At 46.5% G+C, this 23,354-nt stretch overlaps 1 protein-coding gene across 1 annotated transcript in view; it reads left to right on the top strand.

Moving 5' to 3' along the window:
- The window catches only part of Cracr2a (calcium release activated channel regulator 2A), a 66,456-nt gene extending 45,121 nt beyond the window's left edge, over window positions 1-21,335 (top strand). The window contains exons 12-17 of the mRNA XM_057775197.1: window positions 2,782-2,914; window positions 9,688-9,769; window positions 9,848-9,962; window positions 17,493-17,594; window positions 19,878-19,954; window positions 21,164-21,335. Coding sequence (XP_057631180.1) covers window positions 2,782-2,914; window positions 9,688-9,769; window positions 9,848-9,962; window positions 17,493-17,594; window positions 19,878-19,954; window positions 21,164-21,248 — 594 coding nt within the window. The 3' untranslated portion in view covers window positions 21,249-21,335. The remainder of the gene's footprint in view (window positions 1-2,781; window positions 2,915-9,687; window positions 9,770-9,847; window positions 9,963-17,492; window positions 17,595-19,877; window positions 19,955-21,163) is intronic.
- The last annotated feature ends 2,019 nt before the right edge of the window (window positions 21,336-23,354 follow it).

The raw sequence follows: 23,354 nt of genomic DNA, 5'->3' as shown, positions 1-23,354 counted from the left end.
GCCTATGTTTCATGTTTCGATTATGTTGTATGAGCCGTAGTAAATCCCTCGTCCTACATGTAGGAACAGGCAAGTGAAAAATATGGAAGCTCAGTTGGCGTGTATGTAGCGGATTAGTCAACCGTAGTTTACATGTCGACAGATGTGGGCTACTGATGAAAATGCTGCTGATGTGTCTGATGTGTAGTGTATAGTTAGGAATAGTCCTGTAAGAATTTGAATAATTAGGCATAGACCAAGTAGAGAGCCGAAGTTTCATCATGATGAGATGTTTGATGGAGCTGGGAGGTCAATGAATGAGTGGTTAACGATTTTAATTAATGGGTGTTTTTTTCGGATGATTGTCATTAGGTGTTTCTATAGTTGAATAACAACGATGATTTTTCATGTCATTGGTCATAGTTAAAGTCTATGTAGAAATTATGACAGATTAACTTGAAAAGATCAGTAGCCCTTCTTTACATAGATAATAAATGGGCTGAGAAAGAAATCAGAGAAACATCATTCTTCACAATAACCACAAAAAGCATAAAATATTTTGGAGTAACTCTAACCAAATGAGTGGAAGACCTGTATGACAAGAACTTTAGATCTCTGAAGAACGAAACTGAAGAAGACACCAGAAAATAGAAATATCTCCCGTGCTCTTGGGTAGGTAGAATTAACATAGTAAAAATGGCAATCTTACCAAAAGCAATCTACAGATTCAATACAATGCCCATCAAAATCCCAGCAAAATTCTTCACAGACCTCAAAATAACAATACTCAACTTCATATGGAAAAGCAAAAAACCCAGAATAGCCAAAACAATCCTGTACAATAAAGGAACTTCTGGAGGCATTACAGTCCCTGACTTCAAACTCTACTACAGAGCTACAATTCTGAAAACAGCCTGATAATACCATAAAAACAAACAGGAGGACCAATGGAACCGAATAGAAGACCCAGATACTCATCCACATACTTACGGACACCTGATTTTTGACAAAGAAGCAAAAAATATAAAATGGAAAAAAGAAAGCATATTTAACAAATGGTGCTGGCATAACTGGATATCAACATATAGAAGAATGCAAATAGATCCATATCTATCACCATGCACAAAACTCAAGTCCAAATGAATCAAAGACCTCAACATAAAACCAACCACACTGAACCTCATAGAAGATAAAATGGGAAGTAGCTTTGTATACATTGGCACAGGAAACAACTTCTTAAATATAACCCCAGTAGCACAGACACTGAGAGAAATGATTAATAAATGGGACCTCCTGAAACTGAGAAGCTTCTGTAAAGCAAAGGACATTGTCAGCAATAAAAAATGGCAGCCACAAGAATGGGAAAAGATCTTCACCAACCCCACATCAGACAGAGGGCTGATATCCAAAATATACAAAGAACTCAAGAAATTGGTCACAAAAAATAATAAATCAATAAAAATAATGGAGTACAGACCTAAACAGAGAACTCTCAACAGAGAAATATAAATGGCTGAAAGGCACTTAAGAAAATGCTCAAGTCATCAGAGAAATGCAAATCAAAACAACTCTGAAATTCCATCTTACACCTGTATGAATGGCCAAGATCAAAAACACTGATGACAACTTATGCTGGAGAGGATGTGGGATAAGGAAACACTCTTCCATTGTTGGTAGGAATGCGAACTGGTACAGCCACTTTGGATATCAGTATGGTGATTTCTCAGAAAATTAGGAAACAACCTACCTCAAGACCCAGCAATACCACTTTTGGGTATATACTCAAAGGATGCTCAATCATACCACAAGGACATGTGCTCAACTACGTTCATAGCAGATTTATTTGCCATAGCCAGAACCTGGAAACAACCTAAATGCTTCCAACCGAAGAATGGATAAAGAAAATGTGGTACATTTACACAAGGGAGTTCTACACAACAGAAAAAAATACTGATATCTTGAAATTTGGGGACAAATGGATGGATCTAGAAAACATCATATTGAGTGAGGTAACCCAGACCCAGAAAGGCAAATATCACATGCACTCACCATAAGTGGTTTTTTGACATAAAGCAAAGAAAAGCAGCTTACAATTCACAATCCCAGAGATCATAGACAACAGTGAAGACCCTAAGAGAAACATACATGGATAATCCACATGGGAAGTAGAAAAAAAGACAAGATCTCCTGAGTAAATTGGGAGCATGAGAATCATGGGAGAGGGTAGAAGGGGAGGGGAGAGGAAGGAAGAGAGGGAAAAAAAATATAGCTCAATAAAAGCAATAAAAAATTTAAATAAATAAGAAAATGCCCTACAGATTTCCCCACTGGCCAGTTGAAGTTCCCTCTTCCCAGATGACTGTATCTTATATCAAGCAGACGAAAATAAACAACAACCCCAGCACACTTGCCTTCCCCTGCCCCTGTAGAGAATTCTGCCTTCTCCCCGAGCCCCATCCTTCTGGCCCTTGGTCCCTTGTAATTCACACCCCAGAGCTCTGGGCACACCACTCTCAGTAACTGTTCACATTTCTGGGTTTTCACTCCATCAGCCAGGGCCTGTCTGCTTGTCCCAGAGTCCCATTGGCATGAACATGTGGGAAAGGCTGTTATTTTCCCTAACAATCTCTTGCTCGTGCTGGAAGGAGCCCCATGCTCCAAGACCAGTGTTAGCTGCATTCTGGGGCAGAAGTGGCCTCCCTGGTGCTGGGGTCTCCGTGGACCACCGCAGTGACAATAAAAGGCAGCCTAGCAGCAGCAGGGGCTAGTGGCAGTGCCCAACAGAGTGTCTTCTGTCCACAGGAGGAAAACACTCCCTCTACTCCAGACCGGCTCTTCAAGATCGTGTTTGTGGGAGACTCCGCTGTGGGGAAGACATCCTTCCTGAGGAGGATCTGTGAGGCCCGCTTCTCCCCAGGCATGGCGGCCACCGTGGGTAAGTTCTCTCCTCGAGGAGGGGATAAAGGGCTAACGGGAGGAATAGTGGCACTGGCTGCTCAGTAGTGGGCTAGGAGGAGCAAGGAGAAGCCCATCTCAACCTGCTGGGCTGCTGGGCTCATGGTGTGTGGGTGCGGTGAGGGGGGGTGAGTGCTTCATAGTCCCAACCTTGTGTTTGGGGAGTTGTGATTGACAACAGTGGGTGTGAGGTCCTTGTTCCCCTCTATGAGCCCCCACCTACCTTTGCTACTTCTGCCCCACTTTAAGAAAATAATCTTAATTATGTATGTATGTATGTATACATGCATGCATGCATACAGGTATATGTTACTCTGTGAGTGTGTGTGTGTGTGTGAGGGGGGGCAGAGAATACAAGTATGAAGGTCAAAAGACAGTCAATGGGAGTTGGTTCTCTCCTTTCACTGCGTGGGTTCTGGGGATCAAACTCAGGTCATCAGGTTTGACAACATATACCTTTACCCACTGAACCATCTCACTAGCTCTCTGTCCCGGTTTCAATCAGTGGGGCCCCAAACCTTCATACTTCCCCAGCTCTGATGGGAACTCCCACAGAGCCAAGCCCTGCTACCGCCAACCTTTCATATGGGTCTACTCCTGCCTGCCTTGCCCTTAGGCCTGTGGACACATGTACACCCAGCACCCTGAAAGGCTTCTTTTCCACGTTGACTTGCCTTGTTCTATATCCCGAATTTGCTGGGAGTTATGGGAAATTAACTGTAGGAGTGTATTAGGCTCAGCCACCATTAAATAATCATGGCTGAATGTGTTCCCACTTATGGATAATCCTTTATTCAAAGAGAGGCTTTTGTTTCACCCAAAGCTGCACATGGCGTTGGAGTGTGTGGCGGGATCAAGGGCAGGTTAACCTTTTAGCTTCCACCACGTTGAGTCACTCGACAAAAGAAGAGAGTCTGAGAGCTCGCTGTGCCTCTTTAACTGAATGGATCAGCCAGCTGTACTTGACAATGTAGTCAGTGTAGACTTAGAATCTGAACACTGGCCATGACGTTTCAACCTGTGATCACTGTGATCAGCCTGATTGATTGAGAAACAGGTCCAGAGAGATTAGGAGCCCTATGCACATTCCCACAATTAGGGCTGACCCTCCCCTGCCTCACACACAGGACATGATCTAGCCCTTTCCATAGTACCCTAACAGTGTTGCATCATATGCCCAGAGCACCCTGTGAGTGGGAGGGTCCCTTTTCTGCCTTTAGAAGTGGGCAGAAGTTGGGAGCAGAAAAGGCTGGGAGTTTCAGTGGACCATTGAAAACCCTAGGTCCTCATCCTAACTCTGCTACTGACTTGTCTGGCTCTGTGACACAGTCCCCCTTTGGGCTTGATTTTTCTTATATGAAAAAGAAAGGATTGCCTGCTTTCAAGCCCAAGTCTCTGGCCATACTACCTTTTCCACTGGCTTCTGACAAACTAGCTCTACAGGTCAAGCTTTCCAGGACCCTTCCTGGGGGAGATGCAACCCCATGTGTCTTCCCACATGCTTCTGTGCCCTCTGCTTCCTGGTGGCCTTTTCTTATGCAGTTGCATTTTGTGCCTCCCTCCTGCGTTACTCTACATAAAGATGAAGGACATCCCAATACAAAGCATCAGACATGAAAGGAAGCAGGACAAGCACTGGATGAGAATCCAGGACAGTCTGACCTAGCTATTCCAGGAGGGGAAATCGTGTGCTAACGGTGCTGCAGTGACTGGAGGCAGACATGCTGGCTGGCTTTCTTGGAGGGTGCTCCAGTATGGGACTTATAAGTCAGGGGTCTATGATGGGCTCATGGTGACCGAGAAGATGTGTTGTGAGACCCCAGGCTCGTCTCTCCTGACAGTGGAGTCAAGTCCGCTTGTACTTCCTACCTCAGGCCTGAGATAGAAGGCTCTGAAGAAAAACAACCTATTTGTACTTCCCTGGAGCCCACCACACATTTCAGGAAACTTCCACAATTTAGAAAAAGGACAAACTACAGGTCCTTTATCACAAGACACAAACACACCAGAGTACTAGCAGGTTCTCTAGGGCAAGTTGTCTAGCCCAGGGTGCTTGACCTTGTCCTTTGTGTGTAAACTGATTAGCAGCTGCCACATCAGCCACCATTACATGGTCCTTTAAGGAGGATGTAGCACAGCAGAGTCAGTTTCCCAAGGCCACAGCCAACCCCTTGTCCAGAGAAGCAGATAAGACTCCACTATGTAGTTGGTAACATTTAACTCTTTGCTCTTTGGGAGGCCCATCACCCAGCTCCCAAAAAAAATACATGGAGACTTATTCTGTCTTATGATTGCCCGGCCTTAGCTTGACTTGTTTCTAGCTAGCTTTTCTTAAATTATCCCAGCTACCTTTTGGCCCTGGGCTTTTATCTTTTTCTATTCTATATACATTTCTGTACTTCTTACTCTGTGACTGTAGTAGACCTCTCGTTCATTTCCCAGGTGCCCAGGCCTGAATAATCACACAGAAACTTTATTAATACAACACCATTTGGCCAATAGCTTAGGCATATTTCTAGCTAACTCTTACATCTTGAACTAACCCATTTCTATTAATCTGTGTATCACCACGAGGCTGTGGCTTACCAGGTAAGGTTCTGTTTTGGCATCTTTCTCCTTCAGCAGCTACATGGCATCTCCTTGACTCCTCCTACTCTCTCTACTCTCTCTATATCTCTTTCAGCCTGGCTATATTCTGCCCTGTTATAGGCCAAAGCAGCTTCTTTATTAACCAATGGTAATAAAACATATTCATAGTATACAGAGGGGAATCCCACATCATGTGTCTTGCTGTGTAGCTGGGTGGGTGGTCCCTGGTGTCCTTCTCTCCTCCCATTTCTTACTCTTTGGTCTTCTCTTTATCTCCTTGTATTTATTCTGTCTGCCTGGCAGCCCCATCTATCCTTTCTCCTGCCTTGCTATTGGCTGTTCAGCTTATCAGGTGTTTTACAGTCAGAGTAACACATCTTCACAGAGTTTAACAAATGTAGCATAAAAGAGTGCAACATGTCTTTGCATCATTTAACAAATGTCTCACAGCATAAATGAATGTAACACATCTTCAACTAATATCCCACAACACCACTCAGCAACACACACTGGGCCTTTCTTTCTTCAGACTCACCTCTGTCACTTGAACTGACTTCCTGGTCTCCTACACTCTAGGAGAAAAATGGTATGTAGAACCCTTGCCTCTGTGTACAATAAGGTAAACCTTGCGGGGTCCTGCCTACTCCACCTCAGGACCCTGCCTGCTCCTTCATGAACAGCTGTTTGAACCTGTAGACATCAATTGATGGTTTTTGTGGAGCCCTGGAGCTGGAAAGACCCTTGGGAATGGTTTATTCACATCCAGTCAGATTGTGAGGGGAGAGAGGCCCTCAGTGAGAGTGACCACAAGAGAACAAATCTGGCAGGCTGGTCCCCAGGGCTCAGGGGCACTACTCCACATGGTTTCTTACCCTCCTGTTTTGATCATGTCCTGTTAGAATGCGCTCTGTTCTCTCTTGACAACCAATAAGGTCCCCACCCCATGTGCTGTAGGAATTCCTGAAGCACCCTTGGGCCCTCCTGTAAGGTAACTTGTGGACATATCCCCTCCCCTCCTTGCATGGTGGAAGCCTGGACTGCCTTCACCAGAAAGGCTGGTGTCACCTTCTGGGTACCCTTCAGCTCAACCCTAACCCACACCACTCTGCACCTCGCTTCTAGTGACTGGTGATTTTTTTTTTCTTTTTTCTTTTTTTTTTTTTATATTTATTATGTATACACTATTCTTGGTATTCTGTCTGCATGTATGCCTGCAGGCCAGAAGAGGGCACTAGATCTCATTACAGATGGTTGTGAGCCACCATGCAGTTGCTGGGAATTGAACTCAGGACCTCTGAAAGAGCAGGCAGTGCTCTTAACCACTGAGCCATATCTCCAGCCCCGACTGGTGATTTCTTTACTGTAGCTGTCAATCTAATCAGGTGGCAAGTTGAAGGACATCTCGATGTCATCATGGAATGTTCCGGCAGAATTTAGAGATTATGAAACACCAATCTAGTTCCTTCAAACCTCCATTTTCCTTATTATACAAAGAACATAATCTCTAAAACTGAGGTTGGGTGACATCATCAAGGTCATACTGCCTGTCATTGGCAGGGCCCAGGTCTTCTGGTGCTTGGACCTTTAGAGTGACAGATTTGGCCCCACAGTACTCTACTGCCTCTTCTGTTAAGCTCTTGTTCCCCTGCCATCGTGTCTGGGTGTGCTCATTGTCATTCCATGCTCACCTAACGTTGTGTTCTGTGGACTTGCTTACATGCTTCTCTGGCTGCCTGTCTGATGCTGGATGAGGAAACACCTTTCGCATCCAGCGGGGACTCATATCAAGCTCACCACTGCACAGAACACATTTGTCCAGCCCTCCGTCTACCTCACTCCCTGCAAAATAAAGACACTATCCATCCTCTAGCAACCAATCGAAAAGGTAGAGGTGGCTTTCTGGAGGCAGCCATCACCAGCTGCCTCCAGCAATATCCACTCATCCTTTCCCAGTTTCCCATGCCAAGGACAGAAAGCTCATTCATGGGGCTTCAGGCCCTACGAGTGGTTTCAGATCTGACCCTGTCGGTGGTTACTCTCTCAAAAGTACTGAGAAAGAAGGGAAGAGTGCACTTCTCCAAAGCATAAAGAGTTGGGGTACCCCTCTCTCTCATGCTTTTAACCAAGAGGAAAATTCACCCCCAGTTTAGAAGCTAGCAGTTGTCAACTGTTTTGATGGGTACACATGACCATGGGTCACCTGGGGAGAAGAAGATTCAGGTAGCCTGTGCTCCAAGTAAGGATGCTGGAATGGCGTGCAGAGCCCTGACTGCAATTTCTCATCTCTCCGTGTGTGTGTGTGTGTGTGTGTGTGTGTATCTGCATACCCTCATGGGTGTCTTGAGGACACTGAAGGCTGGAGGCCTACATGAAAACAGTGGAAATACAGTGAAAACATTCTATATTTTCTCACCCAGATGAATCCATTCCTGTCTCTGACCCTGTCTGTGAAGCAAAGGGCCTGGGGTGACATTTACCACTTCCTGCTTCTCCCATAACTGCTGAATTTCTCCTGCTACTCTCTGTGAAGACTTGTTCCTTGTTCTGCTCTCTCTCCCTGCAGGGTAAGGACTCTTGGGCCTCTGGGAAAGTGGAAAAAGATGCCTTCAAGTTCTGCAACCAGGAGAAATAAATAATAAGGCTTAAAAAACATCTTTGAACATTCTTAGGCTCCCAGGAGAGAAAAAGGCCTATGGAAGGGGTGTTCACCCTGTGAGCAGAGGGCCATATGTGTCTTATGCTAGTTGTGAATGTGACCTAACACCAAAGTGTAAACTTACCTGAAACATTACCTGATTTTCTTGTGTGTGTGACTCAATTGTGTAGTCCTCACACAATATACATACATACATACATACATACATACATACATACATACATACATACATACAGTAAGCTATGCCACACAAAATAAAGCACAGGTATGCTTGCAAACCACAGTCATACCCCATTGTGTTTAATGTGTGGCCTGAGACAATTATTCATCTTTCAATGTAGCTCAGAGAATCCAGAAGGCTGGAGAATCCTAGAAGACCTTGTGCTGAGATTTTCAGTTCTGAGGACTGCACAGACTACCTGCTCCTGACCCTCTGGGTACTCCAGCCCAGGGAGGGTCAAGTGTCACACAACTGAAGAGACGATCATAAGTCACCTCATGATGATTGAGAGTCCTAGACCCCTCTCAGGAGAGAATGCTGCCTTTGTCCCTTTCTTCTACCTCCTCTTTGTTCTTCTGCTCCCTGCCAACCCCTCCCCTCCTCCTCCTGCTTTTCCTTCACTCATCTTTCTCCTCTCCAAGCTCCCCCTTTATACACCTTTGGGTTATCTGATAGGAATATTAAAGTATGCTTCATCCCCTCAGGATGTTTGGATTTACTAGGAACATTTTGAAAGTGGTTTCACCAAAAGAAGAGAATGAGAGGGTCAAGCTTCAGAGGAAGGAACTAATGTGGTGACGGTCCTTATCTCATTAGCAAATCTCATTGCATGTTGCTTTTGTACGTAGGCCCTGACATGACTTTAGTATCTGTAGTTGGAGGCTGCTTGTTTGTTCCCAGCTGTTCAGCTCTAAAATAACCACAGAGAAACTATATTAATTCAATCACTGCTTGGCCTGTTAGCTCTAGCTTCTTACTGGCTAACTCTTACATCTTAATTTAACCCATTTCTATTCATCTGTGTATCACCACGTGACTGTGGCTTACCAGCAAGATTCTGGATCATCTGTCCCTGGCGATGGCTACTTGGCGTCTCCTGATTCTGCTGTCTTTCTCCCAGAATTCAGTTTAGTTTTCTCCACCTACCTCTATTCTGCCGTGCCAGGCCCAAGGCATATTCTTTACTCATTAACCAATAAAAACAACACAGACACATAAGGACCTCCCACACCAAGCATCCTAGAGTAGGTACATGGTGGTATAGTAAGAAGCCCACAACTAAGATGGTTTCATTGATGCCATCAAGTCCTTCAGTCTGAAACAGGACCAGAAATCAAGTCTCATGGCTCCCTGTGCAGTGCTCAGTCAATCTTCCCACACTGTTCTGTAGCCACTATTCAGGGAAGGTGGGCTGCCCTGGTTCCAGACAGAGAGGCATTGTCTCTGAACTTGGAACCTAGGATTCCCATGACCAAGGCGGCTCTCACGGGCCTGTTTCACCTTGCAGGCATCGACTACCGAGTGAAGACGGTCACTGTGGACAATGCACAGGTGGCGCTACAGCTGTGGGATACTGCTGGGCAGGAGAGGTGAGGCGCTGCACACCCAGGTCCCAGGCCAGGGCTCCCAAGGAAGGTGTGTACCTGACGCTGGCTCTCCCGTGGCAGGTATCGCTGTGTCACTCAGCAGTTCTTCAGAAAGGCCGACGGCGTGGTTGTTATGTACGACCTCACAGCCAAGCAATCCTTCCTGTCCATCCGGCAGTGGCTGAGCAGCGTGGAGGTGAGCAGTCCCCTTCCGGGAAGGTCTTGGGCTTACCAGACTTCTCTCTGCTCCCTGACTCTCCCTTGTGGCCCTCAGCATACTCACAACTTTATCCCAGCCCCACCTGCCCATCCTGGACTCTTTTTCCCATTTGGATCTGACGTCTGACTTCTCCCACCCTAATCTGCCCCTCCTTTGGCATTGCTCAGCTGAACCATGCCCTTTGTCAGCTGCCGATCTGCATGGGTCCCATTACCAAGAAATTAGGGGATAAAATATAAGCAGATTTAAAAGTTTCTGAGAGAATGGCTAATACAAATCATTTCTCAAAATTCCTGTCCCTAAAACACTTACGGGTGTGAAGAACTAAAATTTGAAATGCCACGGGTTGTCTTTTCGCTTGACTAACGAAAGTGGCAATGGTATGGGTGGAGCCTATTTGAACTTTAAACTCCCATCCTCTCATCCTTGTCAGCATCATTCTCTTCCTCCCTCCTCCTGTCCTCATCATCCTCCTTTTCTTCTCTTTTTCCTGTCCTCCCTTCCACTCCCCTTCTTCCTGATCTACTTTCTTTGTTGTTGGCAGTACCAGGAACAACAATACTGATGATCTGGGGTGTATTGTTGTTGTTGTTGCTGTTTTACACTTTGTGTCCTTGAAGTCCTAGAATCAGGCTGACATTTCCTGGAAGGTGGGACAAAGCAGGGAAAGGTTTAGTGACTGTGGGATTCCTCTCTGTATGCTGTGAATATGCTTTATTACCATTGGTTAATAAAGAAGCTGCTTCAGCCTATAGCAGGACAGAATATAGCCAGGCTGGAAGAGATAAATATGGAGAGTAGGTGGAGCCAACGAGATGCCATGTAGCTGCTGAAGGAGAAAGATGCCAGAATAGAATCTTACCCAGTAACCATAGCCTCGTGGTGATACACAGATGAATAGAAATGGGTTAATTTAAAATGTAGTTAGTTAATAAGAAGTCTGAGATAATAGTCCAAACAGTGTTGTAATTAATATAATTTCTGTGCACTGATTTGGGTCTGGGCAGCCGGGAAACGCAGAACATACGTTCTCCTTTCTCTGTACTATCTGCTCAGCTTTTTTCCAGTTTTGCACATTGGAGGTCTACATAAAATGCTATCAGACAACAGGGTTTTCATTTGAAAACAGTCAGTCTAGTACAATTCAGTATAATCTATCGCATCTCAAAGTGAAGAAGCTGAGCCTGTAACTTCTACAGATCTAGTCATTCTTCCCCTAGCCTCAGACATACATACACACACACACACACACACACACACACACACACACACACACACACAAGTTTGCATTTGAGCTGGGCAGTCCTAATGTCTGGCATTGATGGCAGTGATGGAGGCAAACACAGGACTGTGTTCTCTTCTGTCACAAGGGTGTCACTAGTCTCCAGGGCTCCCAGAGAATCTGGGATCTCACTAGAGAGGAAGAGATCAGGCTGAATCTGGTGAACAGGAGGAAATTTTGGGAGATATGAGCTTGGCCCTTCACACAATCGTGTGCTGAGCGAGTGCTGTGTGCCTCTCCCTGGTGGAATGGGTCATCAACACTGTGAGCAGGTGCTTAGGCAGGTACTTACCTCACAGGAGCCTTGAGTCACTCATGGGCTTAGATACCAGGCTGAGGTGGTAAATTGTACATTACTAACTTGGGATCTTCTACGTGTGGGTAATTTGTAGTTTGAATCTTGTCTTTTAAAACAAGTTTGACAGAAGGTGCTGATGAACTCTGAAGGAACTCTGAAGAGGCAGCGCCTGGCAGTGGGCTCAACACTGAAGGCCAGGCCCTCCCTAGAGATGGACCAGCCCCAGGCCTGGAAATTAAAAAACAGAAACAAGCAAAAAACAAAACAAATAACCAAACAAAAACCAGCTGTCCCTGTGGTTTTGTTTTTCAGCCTCCATAGTTCCTATCACGAATAAGTGCTTCCCAATCTCCTCCATGCCTGGGAGTCTCCCGAGGGTCTTGTTAAAAGGCAGAGCCACTCAGGTGCAGGCATATGAGATTTCAAATCTCTAACAACTTCACAGGGAGGCCAATGCTGCTTTCCCTCTCTCAGAATAACAAGGCTCTGGGTCTTTTTAAAGCACCTCTGCCTCTGACCAGGACTTTTCTAAACACTGGCCATGTGCCCAGCACTCGCTGAACCTGAGAGGCTAGACCAGGGAAGCCGCCACCCCCACCCCCAAGTTCCAGGGCTCAGGGTTCAGGAGCAAGAGGGGGAGGCTGTGTCAAATGGTTGACTGCGTGTTGAAGGTGCGGAAAAGAAGCATCATGGATGTAATTATTCCCCCATTCTTGAAAAGCTAAGTCATTCTGCCTTGGCAACCGGCAATCAGAGGTGTCAGGTGATAGATTAAAACTTGACACCTAATTTGATCTGAGGGGAACTGAAAGTAATAAGTGCTTTATATTTGTGGAGAACCTTATTTTTTCAAAGAGCTCAGAGCACTTTGCCAACTCCCTCTCCTGGAAAAGGAGGGCGGGGGAGCTTTAATAACAGTCTTCAGGGCCTGAAGCTGTGTTATTAACGGAATGGTGGCCAGCTATTCCCAGTCCCCCCCCCAACCTCTCTTCCACCTGAAGGCTGTGAAACCAAGCCTTAAACTGTTGTGTTTGCCATGAATGGGGAAGATGTGGTCTTCGAGGAGGCTGTTTGGAGAGGCGACGGGTGCACAGGGAAGGAGGTGAAGGCAGTTCTTACCCTGTCAGCTCGGCCACTTCCTGGCCCTGAATCTTGGAATTCTGTGTATGGTGCATAGCATTGAGCTGGGGTCAGGAGGATGGCAGAACAAGAATGGACGCATGAGAGAACCTGAGGGTCCTTCCAGCTTGAAGGGTATTAGAGACCGTCATGTAAGAACATCTGGAGAGTTACTCTGACTCTTATTTCACAGGAAAAATATCTAGAGAAATTGTATATGAAGAAAGCTCGCTTGGCCCACAGTTTGGGAGAACCAAGGGCATGGTACTTGAACTGGCTTCACTTTGCCAGTACCCTCTTAGCTATATTTCATCATGGTGGAAGGTGGTGGGGAGACAAGGAGAAGTGGAGGGGCCAGGCTTACTCTCTTTATGACGACTCTCTTATAAGAAGTAACCAGGGCTGGGTGGGTGATGGTGGCGCACGCCTTTAATCCCAGCACTGAGGAGGCAGAGACAGGCGGATCTCTGTGAGTTCAAGGCCAGCCTGGTCTACAGAGTGAATTCCAGAATGGTTAAGGTTACATATAGAAAAACCCAGTCTTGAAAAATAAATCCAAAAGAACTAACCAGGGACTCATGAGAATTATCACTGCCTTCCAAGAATGCATGCCTCATGACCTAATACCACCTACTAGGCCCCATTTCTCCCGCCGTCGTCACACAGGGTGCAGAGATGGTATGGGCGTCAGTCTCACTGAACAGGTGTCCTGCATGATGAGGTGGCTCTGCCGTCACATCTCTCCTGCATCCCCTCCTAGCTCTCCCCACATTGCCTACAAGCCATGTTCAGAAGAGGCTTAAGTCATGGTCCTTAATGACTCAACTGTGAGCCACAAGTCCTTCCTGCCAGCTCTGCATCCCCAGCCCCTCACCTTCTCATCACCTCTAGAAGAATGAATCTGACCATTCTGGTTTTAAGAAGGAAGCATTTCGGCCCAAAGCACGCCATATTAAGACCATGGACAAGCTAGATATCTGAAGATCCCAGTGGACCTGTATCTGGCAGAGGTCACAGACCTGGGTACAGCAATGTGGGCTGGTGTGTACCCCAAGTCCAGGCTGCAAATCTCCAAAGCCTATTCTGCTTATTGAAGTTCACGTTCAGATTTTCTTTTTTAATTATTCAGGTAGCATATTGCAATGCCTATCCATTAAGGAAGTAGGAAATGATGGGAAGGTGAATCCATATAGCATCTCTGAGCTAAACAAACAACACACGCATGGGTTCACATGTGTGTATGTGTGCGCAAGCTCTCTCTCTCTCTCTCTCTCTCTCTCTCTCTCTCTCTCTCTCTCTCTCTCACACACACACACACACACACACACACACCTCACCTTGGAGAACAAAGAGAGGAAGTGACTTGTCCGAAGGCACCCACAGCTTGTAAGGTGCAGCTAGAACCTGGCTCTTGGTTCTGCCCCTGCATTCTTTCTTCATATGGTCATGCTAAAATCTCCTAAAATGTATGGGTATTGGTCTCTTCTTCGGGCCTTGTTTCTCCAGTCTCATCTCTAGAGGTTCTGGCCCACTTCCCTCTCCCTTCCTGGTTGCAAGCGAAATCTCAGCCTGTGATCTTTGTCCTTGGTGACAATGCACAGCAGGGAGCAAAAATAGCAGTTTGATTCCCCCCCCACATTCCAAGTTGAACTTGAAGTGCTGGCAGTTTAAAACGAACTGTACAAATAAATCTTGTTTTGACTCATAGTCCAGGGGGTGGATAAATATGGAAACCCTCAAGATATAATTTTCCAGTCATTTTTTTTCTTAGTATAACGGCGTGCTTTAATGTGCTGAGAAAAATTTTTTTTCTGGCTCCAGAGAAATAGCAACATTCTCCCAGCTAAGTGCGTTTTCATGCCTCCAGCAAACAGATATTCACACATGCACATTTGGACATGCGCGCGCGCACACACACACACACACACACACACCAGCTCAGCCCAGCAGCTGCACACTCAGGGCTAAGTGACAGTCCTCTGCTCCTAGTTGACAGCTCTTGTTCTGTAAAGCTAGAGATGGATGATCTTAAATTTCGACAAATCTATCTTCCATCACACTCAAATATGGAGAAAGGCAGCTATGGCAAATCAAAGTTCTAGAGAGATTTCTCTGTTAGAACATTCTAGAACAGGGACGTTTTCTAGAAGCCTGTTTTAAGGATGAGAGACTAGTGGCTTAGCGAGCAGGACCTGCTAGAGGAATCATGCAGAGAGACGGTGGCAGCTCCCAGTGTCCTGAGGACAGAGTGTGTGCCTGGCCAATGAGCTAAGAGCTTTCAAACCGGCCCATGGTGCATATTCTGGAATTCTTTCGAAAGGAGATGTTTGACTGGAGGCAGAGCTCGGTGGGAGAGTGCCAGCCTTGCCTTCCGTTCCCGTCACCAAAATAACGATAATGAGAAACAACAATAAATTAAAATAATTATAAATTTAAAAGGAAAGTGTTGCAGCCTCTAATAGGTAATTATGTCTCTTTGTACCAAGTAGTACCAGATAGGCTGAAAACCTTGTTAGAAATAAGGAAGGCATCAACTTCAGGTAGATACTTCAGGAGTCAGGGAGAATCTGAAGACAGACACACAAGCCAACCTCCTTATCACTCTATGGGTGATGGGGTCAGGGTCACGAGAACTGCTACTTGTCACAGCTAGCACACACCCTCTGGCCTTGTGTGATCTCATTTATCTTGGAGCTGTGCCGTGTTCTCTGTTCTCAGGGCAGCCCACAGAGGGGAAGTGAGCTGTCCAGAGTGCTTGTGCAAATGGTCAAGTAAGCAAAAGACGGGAATGGGATGCAGCTGGGAGTGTGGCCTGCTTTTCTGCTCTTTCTAAACTCTCCCCTTCTTCTGTCTAGGAATAGTTCCCAAAGAAGTGTGTCCTTCTTCCTGAGAGTGACATTGGTGTTTGCTCTGAAGAAGGTCCATATCAGGCATGAGATGCAGGCTCTACCCCATCTTACTCAGACATTCGGTGCCCATCATCCCTTTGCAAGGAAGCTGCAGCCATGACCCATTCTACCTACTAATAAAACCTGGGTTAAATTTCTATGCCAAGATTTTAGGTCTGATGCTCATATTCGCAGAATTTTCATGTCAAGAAATCCCACCAACCTTAGTCATTCTCACACATACGTCTACAAATATATCTTTCTCATGTGCTCTAAACAGCAAGTCTTTTGGCCCAGTTCCCCAAATCCTCCTCTTTTCTTCCTTTTATGTGAAAAAATCCTCTTTGCATAAGTATTCTGTTGTCTGCACACTCACAGGACGGATTGGGGCATTCCCGTTAAGTAACTCTTGGCTAACAAGGAGCCACATATAGCAGTCCATATATGCTGTTAGCTGGCTTTCTCACTGTAGAGACGAACAATTTACTGTCAACTACCCATGCGATTTGATTTATTTTAGTGGGTCAGAAGACGGGAGACATCATTGTGAACATACATTTCTCTCTTCCCAGTGGGTGCCATTTTTAGAGCGTTCTATTTAGTAACGTACCAGGCAGCAGAGTGCTCCCTAGAAATATGAATCTAGACAGCAATTTCAGAGAAGGATGGACCCGTGAACTCAGCGGCCTTCATCTCTTGTTCTGTGGCTGAATTGTGCCTTTTTGGTCCTCTGAGCCTGAGGTCCCTGTTAGCAAATGAGGATTACTTTCTCCCACTGAACTGCAGTTAAAAAAAAAAAAAATGAACGTGCAGATTAAGTAAACATGGAGGGTTTTATTTCAGAGGTAATTGTATTTAAACTTTAGATCAGGCGTTCTGATCAGATATACTTTAGCCGTTTGCATGAGATGCCGAGGTAAAGCAGTGAGACTTTTGGCAAAGTCAGAACTTAGGCTTCTAAGCGTCTATTATCCAATAACTCCTCTATTTAGCAAAACATTTAGCTACAGTGAATAACTATTTGTTACCAAATTATGATTAAAAGCCCCTAATTAAGTATTTCAAAAAGTAAAACAACAACCTTCTTAAATGTAAACATTACTGTATTTACCCACTATATAACTGTGTGTCCCAGGCCCATTGTTCCTCCTCTGGGGACACACATGTAGCATCCCCTTTTTGCCCATAGGGCAGAGCCTCCAGGATATGGCTGAGATGTCACAGCCACTACAATAACAAACACGATTGTCACCTTGTATGAAGTTATCTCTTCTGAACAGAGAAGTGTGGCTTCCATGGCACAAAGCTCTTCCCTAAGCCGGGCCTTCTTAGGAGTCAGAGCTCCCAAAAGTGTGAGTCCTTAGTGCCTTCCCCCAGCTAAACTAACAGCAGCCACTTATGGAGAGAGCTTTTTGGTTCAGTACAATGATTCAGATTTGAGTGTCTCCTCAGGGAGCTCATGTGTCAAGAGGTTCAAAACGCCACCTCTCCTCAAAGCAACCACAGACCAGCTCCAATCTACAGTAACTAATTTCCTAGATTTGTTCTGTTTTGTTAGCCTGGGTCTGATGACTTAGCAAAGCTCTGTAGTTTTCGGAGTCAGAATTCACCATCCCTTGGTGTCCATGCTCTCTCTCTCATCCTGCTATTTCCTCTTCAGTACAAGTGGAAAGTTGGTGTGTTTCATACAAGAGCCAGAGGTTGGTGAAAAGAGAGGGATCATTGCATGGATGGGGAGTGGGGAGGAGAGGAAAGACAGGTCCTAGCACTTTGCAGAAGCATTGGCAAATGGACTCGAATCTCACTCTTCATTGCTGTGCTCTCCTATGAGTCTGGATTCTTCCAGGCAGCCCTATGAACCTGCTGTCTGGCATCAACCAGGGAGATTTCTCTCAGCAAAGGGATGATTTGTTCTGCAGGAAGCTGTGGGAGACCGGATTCCTGTTCTGCTGCTGGGCAATAAACTTGACAATGAGAAGGAGCGGGAAGTCCCGCGAGGCCTGGGAGAGCAACTTGCCAAGGTAAAAAGCCATATTTTCCTCTTTCTGGATAGGGCAGAGACCCTCCCAGTATTCAGGAATAAGCTCAGGAGCCCTGGTAGGAACTTCTGGAAGCCCTGTTGAAGGGAAGCAATTGAACATCTTGGGAATGACTCGGGTCCTATACGTGTACAGCTGTAAAGAGAGGTGAGGTTCGTAAGATGGAGCTGCATAAGGGACACTGGGTAGGAGAGTTGCCTTAAACCCTTTTATGTGGAACATGGAATTACAAGTTCTAAGAAAGCGGGAGACTGTCCCCTCTAATCTTGGTCGGGTGCTGAAATACCACCATCTGCATCTCCACTTGATCGCCCGAGACAATAGAAACCTCACCATCCCCCGAGCAGCAGTGTGGACCACTTTGCTGTGGAATATTTTTGATATAAGATCTCAAAAGTGAGATCTGAAAAACTCAAGGGAGAGGCTAGAAAAGTCTGAAAAGTATCAAAATAAGTCGCGGCCTTTGAGACCAGCAGAGCCCAGTGGAAATTGGGGGAGCAGAAAGGCTCCCCCTCTGTTCCTTTCTTGCCTCTGGTTTCATGGAACTGTGTACCCAGAAGGCACAGTGCCCAGTGATTTTAAGTTCTTGAATTGTTTACTCAAAACAGGACTTAAGCTCAGAGCCCGAAATAAGCACAGATGTTAAGGACCAAAGGAGAGGATGCTGACGGGTCTGACTGGTGTCTGAGCAGGGTCACTGGGCACGGCCACGGTCCTGACATTCGAAGGATTTGACAATAGTCAGGCTTTTGGTTTTTGTTCCTTTGTCTGTTTGTTTTGTTTTTCATTCCATCTAGCAGGATATCTAACTGGAACTGGCATGAGACTCTTTATAAACCTTATCTCATTTATGGTGAATATCCAAATGTCTCATTAGAGAAATATTAATATATTTGATTACAATGATCTGTCCCAGATCTACTGAGGGTATTATGTAATATGTAGTATATATTTGTTACCTTTCTGAAATAAGAGACTTTGGAATTCCAAATACATCTAGATAAAAATACTTCAGCTGAAGAATACAAACCTGAATTATTATTATTATTATTATTATCATCCCATTTTCTTTTATGTTTTCTTTTTTCATTTTTGATTCTATTTTTGTATTGAGTCAAGATTTACTATATCCCAGGATGACCTTGACCTCCGATTTTTCTGCTTTTGCCTTCAAGTGCCGGGATTACAGATGTGTGCCAGCATGTTCTTTTTATGCAGTGCTGGGGAACACACACACACACACACACACACTTAATTTTCAACTGGTAAAAAATAAATAAACATGCAGACAGGAGCTGAATGATTCATTCCAAGTGTAGTAGTGTAGGGTAACAGTTGAAGCTGAAAGGCAAGCCATGTGTTCCAGGTCTAGGTTCTGGACCTTTCTGTTTGCACCTCCATCCTTGATGTGGCTCCTCTTATAGCCTTCTCCAGAGTCTGTGTTGGGCAGAAAGTAGACAGGCAGATACAGAACATGTGGGGAACAAAGCTGAGACTGGAACAGGGTCTCTGAGTGTGGACGAAAAGATCTGAATTGGAAGCCACTGTTTTCAAAGCCTCCTGAGCTAGTCTTCTGGGGATCTCAGCCACCACCCACACCACCCTCCAAAGGCAGAGCATCCAAACCAGAGCTCGGTTCCTTTAGCACTGTTGTTATGAAGTAAGTAACCTACTACCTATTAATGGAAGTGACCAATGGACATGGGGTCTTTGGCCGAGAGCCCCCAGGTACACAGCACCACCTCTGCCTAACAAGTGGTGGACAGTTGCCCCATATACTGATGCTCACAGTCTGGGCAGCCAGAGTACAAGCTTGCTGCAGCCCCATGACCTCTGCCCAAGTCTACAGAAGAGCAATGTCCTATAGCAGCAGTTTTAGGGGAGCCCTTCTGCTCATTAAATGCCTGACTTGAGCAGACCTGCCACACTGCCTCTCTAGACTTGGTTTCCCTGCCTGAAAAATGGCCTTTCTACCTGCTTCGAAGGTTGATGTGAGCCTGAAACAAGCAAGTCCAGTCTTGACCGAGCTTCAAAAAAGTGTAAAGCACAGGCCGGCACTAGTTTGTTATCGCAGGATTGCTATATTGTTACTGCTTGCCAATAGCTCCATACAGGACCAGCATTCATCAGGGGCCTGAGGAGAAAGAAACCAACGGGGACAGAGGAGGAGGCAAGGGTGTAGTCACAGGGCTTGCTCTTCGGCTTCCTTTGGTCCCCACACTCTTCCAGTTCCTTCCACATGCCCCTTCTCCTCTGTGATTCCAGGATAACAGTTTGATCTTCTATGAATGCAGCGCCTGTTCTGGTCACAACACCAAAGAGTCCCTGCTCCACCTGGCCAGGTAGGAAAAGCACCCAGCGAGTGAAACACTGCTGGGCCCAGCTGCAGTTGGGCTGGATGGTGCCTGCTGCCTTCCCTAGTTCCCATTCAGGCCGGATCTGAGCCTCTTTTCCTGTCTTCTGAGCCCCCGAGTGCAGGCACAACTAGGATTTTAATGGGGGAACTTTGGGGGTCAAAATCAGCCTTCTGAAATAATAGTGGAGGGAAGAAAAGCACCCCTGCCTGTCACCTCTACTGCAGTCCCCTTCAGTCGCAGAGGCTGCCCTTTGCCCAGAAAATGCATCTTCAAAGCGTCCCATCAGAAGTCTGCCTTAGCAGTTGACTTTGCAATGGGATTAGTTAAGAGCCTGCTTAGACTCTTGGGTTGGATAGTGGGGAACCAGAGAGAGGTGGGCTGTGTAAAAGTGAAGCAAGCAGGGCACCCTCCTGAAGGCAGGAACAGTTCTGGCCATGTAGAAAGACTTCAAGAGCAAACAAAAACGAGGCAAACCAAACCACCCAGGAGCCTTTTCAGCACCCAAGCTTCGGTCCATCCTTCTAGCCAACAAGCACTGAGCACGGCCCATGTTACACTCAGCACTCCTGCTGGGGCATCTGAAAACACCTGACTTTGAGTAATTAAGACTCAAGAACATGTCTTCTATGTGTTAGAGAGGCTATGGATTGTGACATACACGGAGGGGAAAGTTCTCGACCTTTCTCTGCCATCACTCACTGACTACATTGGGAATGTAAGACAATAAGTCACCCTCCCTGCCTACTAAAAGGTTGTGAAAATCAAAGGAGACAAAGGAGGTGCGAGTGCCTGGGGTGCACAGAGGAAGACCCTTCCTGCCATTGTCACCTCTCGCCTCCCATGTTTAACCTGGAGCCCTGGGCACAGGCACCATCCTGCAGAGTTGACGACCAGTCGTGAACATCTGCTGAGCTTCAGATAAGCAAACGCATGTGACCCTGAGCAATGGAGTCACACAGAGAGGGATTAGCGTGCTGTCAGGGACAGAGGTTCAGCAAGATGATCAGGGGTGGCTTCCCGGTGGAGGTGTCGTGAGGAGTCCATGGTGCCTGAGCTCTCTGTCCTCACAATTATAGCCATGCTTCCGTGTAGACTTTAAACACTGGTACTCAGGTGAGGGCTGCTGGTCCATGGTGCCAGCCCCCTCTGCGGTTGACACTCTCTCTTCTTCTCCCCCATCCCCACACTGCCCAGGTTACTCAAGGAACAAGAGGACACAGTGAGGAAGGACACCATTCAGATTGGCCCCCCAGCCAAGAAGAAATCCTGTTGTGGCTGACAGGAGGCCTCCGCAGCCATCCTCACCGTGCCCAGGGTGACCTTCAGCCAGCAATCCTCCAAAGGCCAAGGTCACATGGCTACTTGAACCAGCGCTTGGTCTCCTATGTAGCAATACCTGGCAAGGCCCGCCCTACCTTGTCCTTGTTGGTGACTTGCCTCCCCTAATGGGAGGAAGCGCCTGCAGCCAAAAGGCTGTTTTTTCTCTATCTTAAAGATCTCTTCTACACCCCAATACCTACTCCTTCCCCACCCCCAAGGTGCTTTAGTGAAGGAATGGAGCAGATGGGATTTTCCAGAAAAGTCACCATGTGCCTTTGACACCTCCCTTCTCTCTCGCTGCATGCCCTTAGGAGGCGTTGCACTGCGGTTTCCATGGCAACTGTGCAGGGGCAATGTGATGTTTCTTGAAGGCCAAAGAGGTGCCATTTGGGTGATCCTGAGGTAGACTGCCTTTGCTTTGGCCCCTGTTCTCCAGAAACCAGAGAGCTGCTCTGGACAAGCACGTCTTAGACCTTGGGACACTCGAGGGTCTGCTCCAGTTCCCGGGGCTCTCTGCTTTTTCCTGAGTTCCCAAACCACAGGCTTCACAGCCTTTCCCAGCAGCCTCTGCACCCTCTGGATCTGTGCTGTGGTCTCTGCAATGTGCTTCCTGAAGAGCCTTAGTTCTGACCCCAGGGTGAATGAATGGCAGTGACAACTCCACACCCGGAGTCACACAGCAGGCATATTCCTATGCCTTCCTTGACAAAGAAACCAAAAGAGGAAGCCATCTATAACTAAAGACGGTGGCTGTTCTGGAGGGTCTGAATAAGATATGTGTCGCTGTGTACAAGGCATTTCCTCCAAATACCTCTTTGGAAAATCATGTTTGATTATTGACAGTGTAGATTGACAGGCAGATGTGGTGGGGGTTGGGGCCCAACACTAGGTCCATAAAAATCGGCTTCGTTTTATTTCATTTTCCTTTATTCTAGGAGGTTATATTCTTTTTTAAAATGTAGCTGTGATGTTGACATTTTGCTAGTGCTTAAGAAGTGAGCTGCTTGTAGCTGCTGGCTTCAGCAGAGGGTGCCTGACTTCAGGGTCTGTTCCCTGCTGGTGGTCAGTGCTGTCTGTCTGTCTGTCTGGCCTGTTGCTGCTCAGCGCTGACTATCTGGATGGTAGAAGGTACATCCTTGCACTGGATGGAAGACAGGATAAAAAGATCACAAAGGTCCCTATTTACAAGTGATTGACATTCCAAGTCAATAGCTGAAGAGCCAGGCACCAGCTCCAGGAAAGGCGGGAGGCCCAACAAGCGAGACTCACTAAGGGGACAGAATATTAGGGGCAACCCCACACAGCCAAATAAACAAGGAGCAACAGTGAGCTAGAGTTCCTAGGCACGTTTTACAGCCTCTTCCCCAGCGCCACTAAGGAACTAAGTTATCAGGCACATGCCTACCTGCATTTCTCAGGATTTTTCTGATCTGGCGTGTGCAGGAAACAGAGAGCTGTGGAGGATGCTTAGCGATCCTCTACCTGAGCGTCACCCCTGAGTGCCTTGAGAGGGTCCAGCTCCCACTCCAAACCTCTGCCCCATCAGTTAAAGACAATGGCTTATTCAATGCTGGGGAGCGTGCTGCTTGGATACATAGGGTGCCTTGTGATGGCTCTGTGACGCAGTCATAGTCCTTCACGGGCTAGCCTCAGACCTCAGTTTCAGACTGAAGACAATGCCCAAGGAGCTCTGCTCCCTAGCAGAAGGGAGCTGGTGGTAGTTATGTTAGTGGGTTGGAGCATACAGAAGGGGCATGGGAGCCAGTCAGAGGGAGTGCTCACTTTGCATGTGTGGAGGACGGGTACAAGGTAGGATAGCCATGGGGAGCGTGGCTGGCTCCTTTGCTTCTGACCAGAGACAGAATTGGAATTCACTGAGTCTAAGGGCTATACCTGGGATCCTCTAGGTCTCCAGATGCCTTAATGCCCAGTACAATGTCCCTACTAGAGCTACCATTCCTGTTCAAAAACAAAGTGCCTTGAAGGATTTGGAGGTCCGGGGAGGAACCCTGGTGCCAAGCCTTTGGACATGTGGCAAATTCCATGATTATTCAGAGGTCCTGGG

Source organism: Chionomys nivalis, chromosome 1, assembly GCF_950005125.1.
Source record: "Chionomys nivalis chromosome 1, mChiNiv1.1, whole genome shotgun sequence".
NCBI classification, from domain to species: Eukaryota; Metazoa; Chordata; class Mammalia; order Rodentia; family Cricetidae; genus Chionomys; species Chionomys nivalis.
The sequence above is the reverse complement of the archived record's forward strand: the minus strand, read 5'-3'. Positions and strand labels throughout refer to the sequence as shown.